The 11,288-nt window shown below is 38.0% G+C and overlaps 2 protein-coding genes across 2 annotated transcripts; both read left to right on the top strand.

Annotated features, from left to right (window-relative positions):
- Positions 1-112: 112 nt before the first annotated feature.
- On the top strand, positions 113-5,199 carry LOC124406526. Its single transcript, XM_046881963.1, has 9 exons — positions 113-201; positions 850-1,211; positions 2,051-2,414; positions 2,499-2,752; positions 3,293-3,336; positions 3,468-3,515; positions 3,885-4,266; positions 4,408-4,771; positions 4,883-5,199. Exons 2-9 carry the CDS (start codon positions 928-930, stop codon positions 5,135-5,137), a joined length of 1,995 nt encoding a protein of 664 aa, XP_046737919.1. The 5' UTR covers positions 113-201; positions 850-927; the 3' UTR covers positions 5,138-5,199.
- A 434-nt stretch (positions 5,200-5,633) lies between these two features.
- On the top strand, positions 5,634-11,038 carry LOC124406442 (cuticle protein 6). The gene is made up of 6 exons (XM_046881851.1): positions 5,634-5,944; positions 7,547-7,739; positions 7,991-8,205; positions 8,613-9,489; positions 9,747-9,906; positions 10,426-11,038. Exons 1-4 carry the CDS (start codon positions 5,930-5,932, stop codon positions 8,769-8,771), a joined length of 582 nt encoding a protein of 193 aa, XP_046737807.1. The 5' UTR covers positions 5,634-5,929; the 3' UTR covers positions 8,772-9,489; positions 9,747-9,906; positions 10,426-11,038.
- The last annotated feature ends 250 nt before the right edge of the window (positions 11,039-11,288 follow it).

Here is an 11,288-nt window from a genome sequence, read left to right as displayed (position 1 = left end):
CATTCCAAGCATAACGTCGATGTGCTACAGAAGCTTAGTGAGCAGGGGATTATTGTTCGCATTCAGCTGTAGCGGATGACAATCTTGGAGCAGTGAGAAAATTCTCGATTCAAATATCGAAATATTTACATATTGAGGTATTCCAGAATAGTTGACGTTATTCGGACACCGTTTAGTTTCCTCCGTTGCACCCTCTCGTAAGTATATTATGTTTACACCGCAATAGTAGATTGCGTGCCAAGGAGGCAAAGTAGCCCTTTTTACGACGACGGATATTGCAAATAATGAAACAGATTGCTTCTCCATGATGCTCGCCATACTTTATGTAAAAAATGTGTGGTTTACAAGTTTTTTTCTTAGCGGTGCACAAAAAAGAGTAATTTTTAGTACTAGGACATAAAAAGTGCACTTTTCTGTAGTCTGATACTTTTTTTCTACTGTTGCAAAATCGATTACTTTATGTACGAAACGCAGGCAATAAATAATACACGAAAATCATACTGTATTGCGTTAAATATTTTATTTCATCCGATGCGGACAACTTCGTCAGATTGTTAACTTGTTATTTCTTAATTTTCATCATGTTTACGAAGCTACAGTTCAGCAGAGTAGACTGTGACACAGTGATATTAATTTGTCAAAATACGGTGGAAAACGAGTCGTGATTGCTAAATTATACGCAACTCTAATATTGAGGCAGCGCTATACCGTACCTATGCATAGTGGTATTAAACTTTAACATATATAGCGTAAGACCTTGAACAGCTGAACTTTCTTTATTTGGATCCCAAGGTTTAGATTAATACACGTCGTAAAAATTGTTTTACGAAATTGGATAACATCTGTGAGCTCAATTGAGATTGGATTCAAAACGTTCGAAACCATTGACCGAGTGAGAACTGATTGTGAGTCTGATCCCGGGACACCATGGCGTTAATAAGAGTGCACACCGTGGAAGAGGAGATGAAAAAGAATTCGAAGCTGAAGAGATCCGATTTGCAAATGCTGCGGGATTGGTGCAAAAAGCAGCCTCACCTGCCACCGGTGTCGGATACTGATCTGACGTTGTTTTTGCACAGTAACTATTACCGACTCGAAAGCACAAAAACAACAATCGACGCATTCTACTCCGTCAGGACCCATATACCTGAATTGTTTTTGAACCGTGATCCACTGGGCGAGAAGGGACTTCGAGAAATAATGCAAGTCGTGTGAGTCGTGATTTTATACTGAAATATTATCAAATCGATATGGGCTCGATATGAAAGGAGTTCAAATTCAGAACATGAAGTAAAGATTACCCAAGTCAATGTATGCTATACTGCAATTTGTTTTTCCGTAAATATATCCGACGGTTTTGATTTTCTATCGCAATTATTCTTCGACAAAAACTTGAACGAAATCGTTTAACCGAATATTCTCGCATTTTTTTGAATATGATAAATTTCCAAAATCCGTTGTTACATGTACAACGTTTCGAGCTATCACCCATCGTGGACAGATTTTGTCCCGGTGCTTTACACGGGCTTAAAGATTAAGAAATTCCGAAACATTAGGGAACAGCTTCCGTTGGGCAGAAAAATTTTGTTCTCTTAATTAGGTTGTTAAATAAAGAATTCCGAAAAATTCCGTTAAGTCCGTCAATTAGAATGACGAAAAATAATTGGCACGATTTTTTCTATTTTCAATTTAATGTTTATTAGCAAAGATATAGTCAGTTGAAATTGTGTGACGTCATAATGTTCACATTGTAGTATAACTATATCTACGCACATTGTGACGTCACGCGTCAATTTCAAACTGCTGTATCATTGCTAATAAACATTGAATTGAAAGAATAAAAAATACGTGTCAATTATTTTTCATCATTCTATCTGACGCATCTAATGGAATTTTTCATTCAATGACTTAATTTATAGAAATACATCCTGAATATCGAGGTATAATAGGTACCATAAATCCCTTGATCACACTTTCCCAAAAAATGTTGTAATGTCGATGTGTTGAACATTTGTAGCAAAAATGAATCTACGATTACTCATTGAAACAGGTGCTGCGTATTTCTGCCAGGAACTACACCAGAAGGCTACAGAGTGATACTGGGGAAAACCATAGATCCTGACCCTTCTCGTTACGTCTTAGCGGACGTTATAAAGCTCTGTTCCATGATTATGGAATTACGACTTTATACTACGGGAACTGCTCCAGGATACGTGATCATTATGGATATGGACGACACCGTATTCGGTCACGTGGCTCGCATGAATCCCATGACGGTTAAAAAGCATCTTTATTACGTACAGGAAGCACTTCCCATCCGACTGAAGAGTGTTCACGTCATAAATACGGCACCCTTCGTGGAAATGCTCTTGAATATAGCAAAACCTTTTATGAAAAAGGAGCTCATGAACATGGTCAGTTCACTCAGTTACTTTCGCGTCGGAGACAATGGTAATCAATCTAATTTTCACGACCATTGACTACTATTATATTTTCAGATTTTTCTACACTCAAGTGCAGATAGCGTGAGCAAGCGGATCCCTATTGATATCTTGCCGAACGATCAGGGTGGCAAAGCTGGTCCTTTGAAGGACTTGTGGGCCGCTGAGTTGAGGAACCTGGAGGAACACCGTGCCTGGTTCCTGGAAGAGGACATGCGCAAGGTTGACGAATCCCTTCGTCCTGAGAAGGCAAAAAACATCACGGACATCTTCGGGGTCGAAGGAAGTTTTAAAAAATTAGACATTGATTAGTGTTGTCTCCGATGGTTGAATATCAATCACAAAATGTTTTTTTAGAGCATTTATTAAGTTGAACCATAACTTAAAATGCAGAAGGAATTTTGACATCATCTTGAAAATTTACCGATGTGAAAGTGAATTATTTAATTATAAAATTATTGGTATTTATTTAATTATTAAGTCTTCTATGTGCACTGTAATTTATAACTACTGGAATCTTTTTCTTCTGTTATATTATTTGTTTTTCTTGCCACAGTAATCGCTCAACATTCTTTATTAAGGCATTAGTCGTGTATATAGTCTGCACACAGTCCGCGTAGAAAGGACTTCAGAAATAATATTTAGGTAAATTGCTTTATTGGATGTATGCATGAATCTCACTAACAATAAGCTCAATACACGTATTATGCACATACTGCAGTGCACAGGCAGCAATAAAACAATATATTGTTAATTTCTCCTTAGTTCTTGCAGGCGAAAATTTTCCCAAACTTAATATATTTTCTAAAATATATAGATATTCGTCTTTTTCCCTGTAATTTTCATTTCAGTTTTCCTTCTCGTTGCAAAGTACCAATCGAGTACAAATTGTACCGTACTAGGTTTTTTATTACAACCAATATTTGAAACTTGTAACTTGAAATATCGAGGCAATAATTGCAATTCCTAACCGAACTGAGGGAATTTTTAAATCTGCGTATGTTTGAAATGACTCAAACGATAAAGTTGCACACGCTACGAAAACAGGTGAGAACTATGGTGCACGAGGTACAGGTTTGATCGTCAGAATCTCTATTAGATAAAGTCACTAAAAAACAAACCAAAAAAAAATTACAAGCCACGAGAACCGGAATGTCCAGCATCACACGCGTAAGTCGCAGTTGGACTATCTGACGCAGGCGAATTGGTGCTGCTGACGTGGCTTGTGTATATATTCATCTCTTGTAAGTATTATTTTATTCTTCAATTATTTTCAGTTTGCGATTCGTTTCACAGTCTTCTGGCCAGAAATTGGAATAGAAAAAATATAAGAAAGATGCAGATATATTATGCAGTATGATAATACGAAATGTAATGGATACTTAAATTACCATATATTTTTCCATGGTTATTCCGAGTTAGGTAACGAAGTTGTGTAAAAAGGGAACCACGATTTGTGTGTTAAAACTCCATTTCAAATTTTATGGTGTTACAGAGAGCTTACGGCGTGGTACGAGTTCAAGCTAATTGATAACATCATGGTGTTGATGAAAATGATGACCTTGGAAGAGGAGGTAAAAAAGAATTCAGATTTGAAGAAATCTGATCTGGATATACTGAGAGACTGGTGTAAGAAACAACCTCATCTGCCGCATCCAATATCAGACGGTGAACTGATACTGTTTCTGCACAGTAATTATTACCAAATAGAAGCGACAAAACCAACGATCGACACATTCCACACAGTCAAAACCCATGCTCCCGATTTCTGCTCAAACCGTGATCCATTGAACTCAAAGAATCTTTGCGAGATCATGAAAGTCTTGTGAGTTATATTAGGATCAGTTGATTCACCGATCCGGTGCTATCATAATTATGGGCGGTGAAATTCAGGCAAATCAACCTTACTCTCAACCATGATATACCATCAAAATATTTATGTTGTCTTACTTATTTTCTGTTACAGGGCTTGCGTGCCGCTGCCAGGAACTACTGCAGAAGGCTGGAAAATGATGCTAGTAACACTCCTAGACCACGATCCTGCCCATTATGTCTATGTTGACGCTGTAAAGCTTTTATGCATGGCTATTGAACTCTGGCTCTTCACTGAAGGCACTGTTCCCGGACATGTATTGATATTGGACATAAATGGTTTTACGGCAGGACATTTGGCCCGCGTGAGTCTTACGGTAATGAAGAAATGCCTCTACTACATCCAAGAAGCACTTCCCATACGGCTGAAAAACGCACACCTCATAAATACATCGCCCATTACTGATTTGGTTATGAATATGATGAAGCCGTTCACAAAAAATCAGTTCCTGAATCTGGTTAGTTACACGAAATCGTATTTCCTCTGGATTGGAATATGAAGCTTTGCGGAGTAGACAAAAGTAAATATGAATACAATTAGCGGTGCATTTTATTACTTAAATTTGCAGGTCTGCCTGCACACCGATTTGGAATCTTTGAGCAAAAAGATCCCGACTGATTTGTTACCAAACGAACATGGCGGCAAAGCTGGTCCCCTGAAAAATCTCTGGGCGGATGAAGTGAGGAAAATCGAGGAACATCGCGCCTGGTTTCTGGAAGAAGACAAGCGAAAGGTGAACGAAAATCTTCGCCCTGGCAAGGCAAAGACTGCGACAGACCTGTTTGGAGTTGACGGGAGCTTTAAGAAGCTGGACATCGATTAGTTTATGCATGTCAAATTATACGCCACGTCTATCTGTATAAATAAATAAGTATTTACAACTTATATCTAATAATGCAGTCTAATAAATCACACATCTGACACCCTCAATTTTTTATGGCTCTATAATAGAAGATAACGAATTGCAAGGACGGACACGTTCGAATATTCTACAAGTATACAATTGTATTTTAAACTATGAGCATACCATGAGCATTGCGGCATATTTTATTCACGTGAGGAGGACACCCTGCAGCCTTGAACTTTCAGAAACTCATTTCTATTCAACAATCTCCAGCAGTTATTACAGCACAGTAGACCAATATATGCAAAAATGTGTTATAGATATGCACGATACATGAAAATCGCATTTTCGAACATGAGCTTCTTGGGACGTTAGGTTTTAGAATTTCAGAAAAGCATCGCCGCTTACTGATATGACCGAAATAACCAAACATTATCGGCTAGATCTGGCTTATGTCACGTCAGAACAAGTTTCGACTCTTCCGAATTGCCTGGAGCAAATAAATCCGCCATAGTATAAGTGACAGGGTCGACCGACATTAAGCCATTAAGTCGAAACGAACAGTCCAGCTCTGTATTAGCCGGCCAATTTTACTTTCCGTCCGATTCTTCGGCGTGGTATTTGGTGTGAATGCAGCCAGAGGACTCCGCTATACCTCCACCTTTTCATCGAAGTTTCTCAATTCGCTTTCACTGAGAGAATATACTGCCACGGTGACACAGTGTGCCTGTGATTACGAAAACGTGAAGATCGATCCAGTCTTGAGAGACAATGAAGGGTGTTATCGTGAGTATTAAATATCTATTTTAGATATTTTTAACTTATCGCGATATGTACTATGTCTGTAATAAAATTACAGCATATCCGCGTCTAAAAATTTTTAAAGCCATGTCTTGACCGCTGTCAAATTTTATTAGGCTGTTACGACCACAAATCGTTTTCGAAATTTGTTACCTTGGCGCAATAAAATGGAAAAAGATGAATTTGTTGAATACTTGGATGAGAAACTTAGTTCGAGTACAAGATTCTAGACTCGTATTTTAATCTTTAATCACTTAGCACGTTTCACGTGGAGCATTCCATTCCTTCAAGTACAAACTCACACATGCTGCAGCCTTTTTTAATACATTTAACATGTGAAGGTACATCCGTAGATGAATTACATATTGCATGTGAAGTTGTTTGTGCTGACTTTTTATTGTACCTCAGATCGAAAGGAAATACACAAATCCAAGGTGACTCTTCGACGAATAATTTCAGAGGAAGTGTTTGTTCGCTCTCCTGCATATTTTAGCAAAATATATGTATACCTAACATTTACACGCTTGTACTATCTTCAGGAAGAGCGTAGCGATTACTGTTTTTCGATTTAATGGACCAATTAAGGTCTTTAATCTCGTTAAATACCAACGAACCTTTGGTTCCTTTTTTTATTTTTCTCATTTATATGTTAAACTATTTACTAATTTTATACATTACGTAAACTGAGGGAATAGGATGAATCTTGCAGTGTAGAACAAAAATTCTTCGGTGTTGTTTATATTATATTCATCGTTGGATGCGTCGTGCATTCCTATTACCACATGTCTCAATGTCAATTACAGGATATAGTCATATGAATAACTGATGATAACACATATTAAATCGTGATTACATCGACCAATTAAAGAAACCTGTATTTATACTAGATGCATCAAGTTTTATATGCGACTTAATAACGTCTGCTGACGATATCGTGATTATCATTATTGCAGTACATACTTGTCGTAGATCTAAATAAGCCCCCAATTCTTTGTTCGCAATCCTAAATTCTATTTAAATAAATAATCGGTGGCTGTAAACGTGAAAATTCGCACTGTCTTTCCAAGCGTAATTATGTATTGAGTGTATGAGATTTATACGGGAGTAAATAATATCGACCGAATACTCGGGAAATCAAGAACAGTCTCTCGTTGCTTCTACAGTTTTTCCATTTTGTGATACAGTATCACGATCATTATAAGTATCTAATGCACAAAAAATAGAATATTTGTAGAATCATCACTCTCATTATTTATTAATAATTCATGTACTCTGCAGACGAACAAAAAAATTAAATTTATTACTTCTTGCGTTACCGAAAACTTTCCAATTAATCTTGAGAAGTGAAACATTAATTCATATCATTTTTATCACATTCACGCATTAATCGTCAGAAATATTTCCATCGCTGATTCTGGATAATATTGTGATTTTTTTCACCCGTATCAAATCTCGATATCCTTGGGGCCTTAGAGACGTCAGAAAATGATGCATAAGACATCCTTTAGAAGGCTTTAAGTTTCACGCTGTCTGGGCATTCGTACCCAGCAAACAAGAAAAGGAAACACGAGTTTTTTTCATCTGCAGATTACGCTCGTTGCCCTGTTGGGTGTCAGTCTTGCTGACGTATCTCACATCCTCCCCCACAACATTGGCACCACTACAACCACTCCTCCGCCACCTCCGTCACCCTACAGCTTCCAATACGCTGCAGGCAGGTATCCGGGTCACATTGACCGCGTTCACCAAGAAGCTGGAGATGGCGTTGGCACTGTTCACGGTAAAAAAGAAACGGCAAAGTTTTCTTCAATTTGTTATTAGCACTTACGTTCATATGACCCGTCGTCTGAAACCTGAAATTAATTTTTTTTTTTTCATTGCTGCCAACATATAACGTATACTTTGAGTAAGGATAATTATAAACGTCTGTTATTTCATCTGTTCTGCAAAGAGCAGAACACTCGTGGCCATACTTTGTTTCCTTTCCGCCCTTATTTTGACGGGGGTTCAAGTCTTACTACATCTTTTCAGGAATGTACTCCTACCTCGATCCGAAGTTCAAAGTGCGGACCGTCGAGTACACCGCGGATCAGAATGGGTTTCATCCCCTGCTGACGAACTTTGAGGATACTCAGGCCGTCCCCGTAGACTCCGAAGCCGTTCAACTTGCCAAGCAAAAACACCAGGCTCTCTACGAGCACATTGCTAATGCACACGCTCAAGGGGTCCCGGCAAATGCACCAGCGGTTAGTTCGAAGCTGATGCATGCCGGGAGATTTCTGTGAAACTGTCCCCTCGGCGCCATCAGATAGGCAACAAAAGCCACATTTTAGAGCTATCATTTATGCTGGAATATTTGAAAAAACACTGATATCTGACCGGAAGATTCCGCATTGAATGCAAAATCAGATATTTGCAGAAATGAGAGTACAGACTTCAGACGTAACTCGGGTTATTTATTTTCTGCTAATGAGCAGCGATCAGTTTCACAGGATAACTCCCGGTATAATATTTTGTACCCGTGATGTTTAATGCATTTTGCAGTATTTATTCTGACGCATATAGACGTTTCACGTAATAGAGATCAGGATTTATGTAACGATTCTGTCGTTTACTATATTATACACATTTATGCTTTGTCATGCACCGACAGGAATCAGCCAGCGTTTTGCGAGCGAAGGAACGCCATTTACATCTGTTTGCCAAGATTGCTGATCAGCATGCTGCCATTGCTGCAGAAAGAGAAGCCGAACGTCTTGCGTTTGAAGCCACGTCTGTGGCTAACCATGTCGACGAGCAACAAATCTACTAATAATCGTCTTTCGTTACGAGGATTGTCGATGTGTCGACAAAGATAAATAAATAACTCGATTAGCTGTATGCACTATGCCTGATGTATTTAGCCACTAGCGGCGAAATTAAGATAATAACGGTCGACTTAACTCACTTGATATTGTCACAACTTGATTGAATTCTCTCAAAATTTATCCCATTTGTCAATTAATTATTACTGTAATAAATTAAATATGTTATACACTATTCGTACGAATTTAGTAAACGTTTATGCTTTATGCGAATCCAATTTATCTGTATATAATATTGCCCGATTTGCTAGGTTCGGACGTCGGGTGATATTCTAAAAGGCACGCGACAGTGATTATGCTACACTAGTTACAGCATCCGGTAGGACTGCAAACTTGACAATCTTCGTGCACGAATGTTTACTTGTTCACCTTTTTTTATCGATCGTGACACCTTTCCGCATCATAATTGGCTTTGAACGCGTGTCAACTGCAGATTATAATTGATGCATTTATATGGAAACCGGAAGCTTCACAAGGTAGCACAATTCGCTGCGCAATAGTAATCATGAGATCAGATAGGCTCCACAGATAAATTGTACAAAGGTGTCACTCTTTTATAAAAATCCCCAATGACAAAGTGCAATTCATCAGTACTCGCACATCATGCTCCAAACGAAGATCCTTGCTGTTGGGCTTTGCCTTGCACTATTTCTGAGCGCAGTTACGGTGAGTTCTCGACTGATTTTCTGGCAGCAAACAATTATAACTCCATCAAATTTTCGTATTTTGCACTTCGTGCTTTCAATTCTTCGTAGTAAAAAGTCCTCGTGTACTGTACGATACCGATTATGCAAAAGTTTTTCTTTTTTTTTTATAAACTTTTGATAATCAGACGGAATAAGTTGCAGGTTTGAAAAAATTAATTTTTACACATACGCGTCCATAACTTGTTGAAATATTTAATTCGCCTCCATTTTAAACAGCTAGCAATGCCCGCAAACGAGCAGAATTCTCCCTTTGCTGGTTTCAACTCCAAGCAATTTGGCAGTTCATCTTGTCGTGGTTCGCATGGTCATGGCCATGGACGCGGTTCATCAACTTCTGAACCAGCACCATCCGGGGATGGAGATGATACGGTTTCAGGTGCGATTCAGAGTGACATGAATCTATCATACTAGATAAATGCATGCCCGCGTGATTAAACTACGTAAAAAAGATCTCATGGTATTTAGCCGAAATTTGAACCTCATAAATGTTCTTTTATAAATTATACGTTTGAATCAAGTGTTTGAATAGAATACTCTGCAGTGTATCAATACTTTTTGGCTTCAACTCTGAGTTTATATTACGTGATCAGTTTGCAGCCTTTCTGTTAATGATCGTATCTCGACATTAATACCGTATTTTATGCTAGGCATGGTCCCGTTGTCGCACAAAGTGTAACTGGATTTCGGAGCACTGGTTTGGCCGATGGTCACTTAATATGAATTTCAAATGTGAAAGGATTTATATCAGCGTTTAATTTTTGTGTCAAGGCTACAGTTATGATTTTTATTCCGTGACTTGCGTAATTACCACTTTCGGCATTCACTACTACATAAACGCTTCAAGTATCAGCACATGCTATTATTTTGATGTATTTTGACGTATTTTGACTTTCAGATACAACTGCTGCCTCATCTTGAAACAATACCAGCGGAATGTAAAAGAACAATAGTGGTTTGTCGATAACTGGGTATAGTCTGAAATTTTTGGCTTTTAAGTGTATATTACAGAAAGTACAACTCACGCCTACAATGTGAGTGTTGGAAGAAAATCATTTATATATTTCGCACACGATACTTAAGCTTTCATTTTCTTTGTAACAATAGGAAGAAGTTTCAGGATAAAAATCTGATTACAAACGATCTAACTACATATCTTAATAACACCGTATCATATTGAGCAGTCACTGTTCGCCGTTGAGTATCGGTAGATGTAACATAATTTCCTGGTGGAACTGACAACATAAGTTATATTTTCTGCCTGACAAAAATGTCCAAAGGGTTGATCTATAAATAAATCGCCTGTTATTTTCGATAATATTCATGCCTAATCTTGACACATCTTTGAACGAGAAATGATACAAGATCGTCATTGTTTCTCATTTTATGTAACAAGTTCCACAGATTAGCTTCTCTAATTGCTTGTTTTATATCTAAACGCATAGACAGTATATTTTTCGTGATAAGACTTGGCGTCATCAGGATATTTGATCATTTGATTGGAAAAATTCCGAATTTACTCGAAGCAAAGTGAAACTGAGATGCTATTCCTCGTGAGTATCGCTGTAAAAAATGTTATATACGCACAAGGTTCACCACCATTCGGGTAAATCTAGGAAATAATTTTACCTCCACTTTTACTCTTTCTAACAGCAACAGAGATAACACATCTGACGTCATCTCGAACAGCCATCAAAGTTACTCGCAACGCCCCGTATAAAATTACGTTCACATATTTGATCACATGCATGAAGTGTACCG

Source organism: Diprion similis, chromosome 6 (assembly GCF_021155765.1).
Source record: "Diprion similis isolate iyDipSimi1 chromosome 6, iyDipSimi1.1, whole genome shotgun sequence".
Taxonomy (NCBI): domain Eukaryota; kingdom Metazoa; phylum Arthropoda; class Insecta; order Hymenoptera; family Diprionidae; genus Diprion; species Diprion similis.
This window is presented reverse-complemented; position numbering and strand designations above follow the sequence as displayed.

Excerpts from the sequence above, each read along its gene's own strand:
- LOC124406526 (XM_046881963.1), top strand. The coding sequence starts at position 928 with ATGGCGTTAATAAGAGTGCACACCGTGGAAGAGGAGATGAAAAAGAAT. Across the intron at positions 2,753-3,292 it reads AAAAAATTAGACATTGATTA|TTTTCCTTCTCGTTGCAAAG; the intron begins GTGTTGTCTCCG and ends TTTTCATTTCAG. Across the intron at positions 4,772-4,882 it reads AAAATCAGTTCCTGAATCTG|GTCTGCCTGCACACCGATTT; the intron begins GTTAGTTACACG and ends TTAAATTTGCAG.
- LOC124406442 (XM_046881851.1), top strand. Across the intron at positions 7,740-7,990 it reads TGGCGTTGGCACTGTTCACG|GAATGTACTCCTACCTCGAT; the intron begins GTAAAAAAGAAA and ends ACATCTTTTCAG. Across the intron at positions 8,206-8,612 it reads TCCCGGCAAATGCACCAGCG|GAATCAGCCAGCGTTTTGCG; the intron begins GTTAGTTCGAAG and ends ATGCACCGACAG.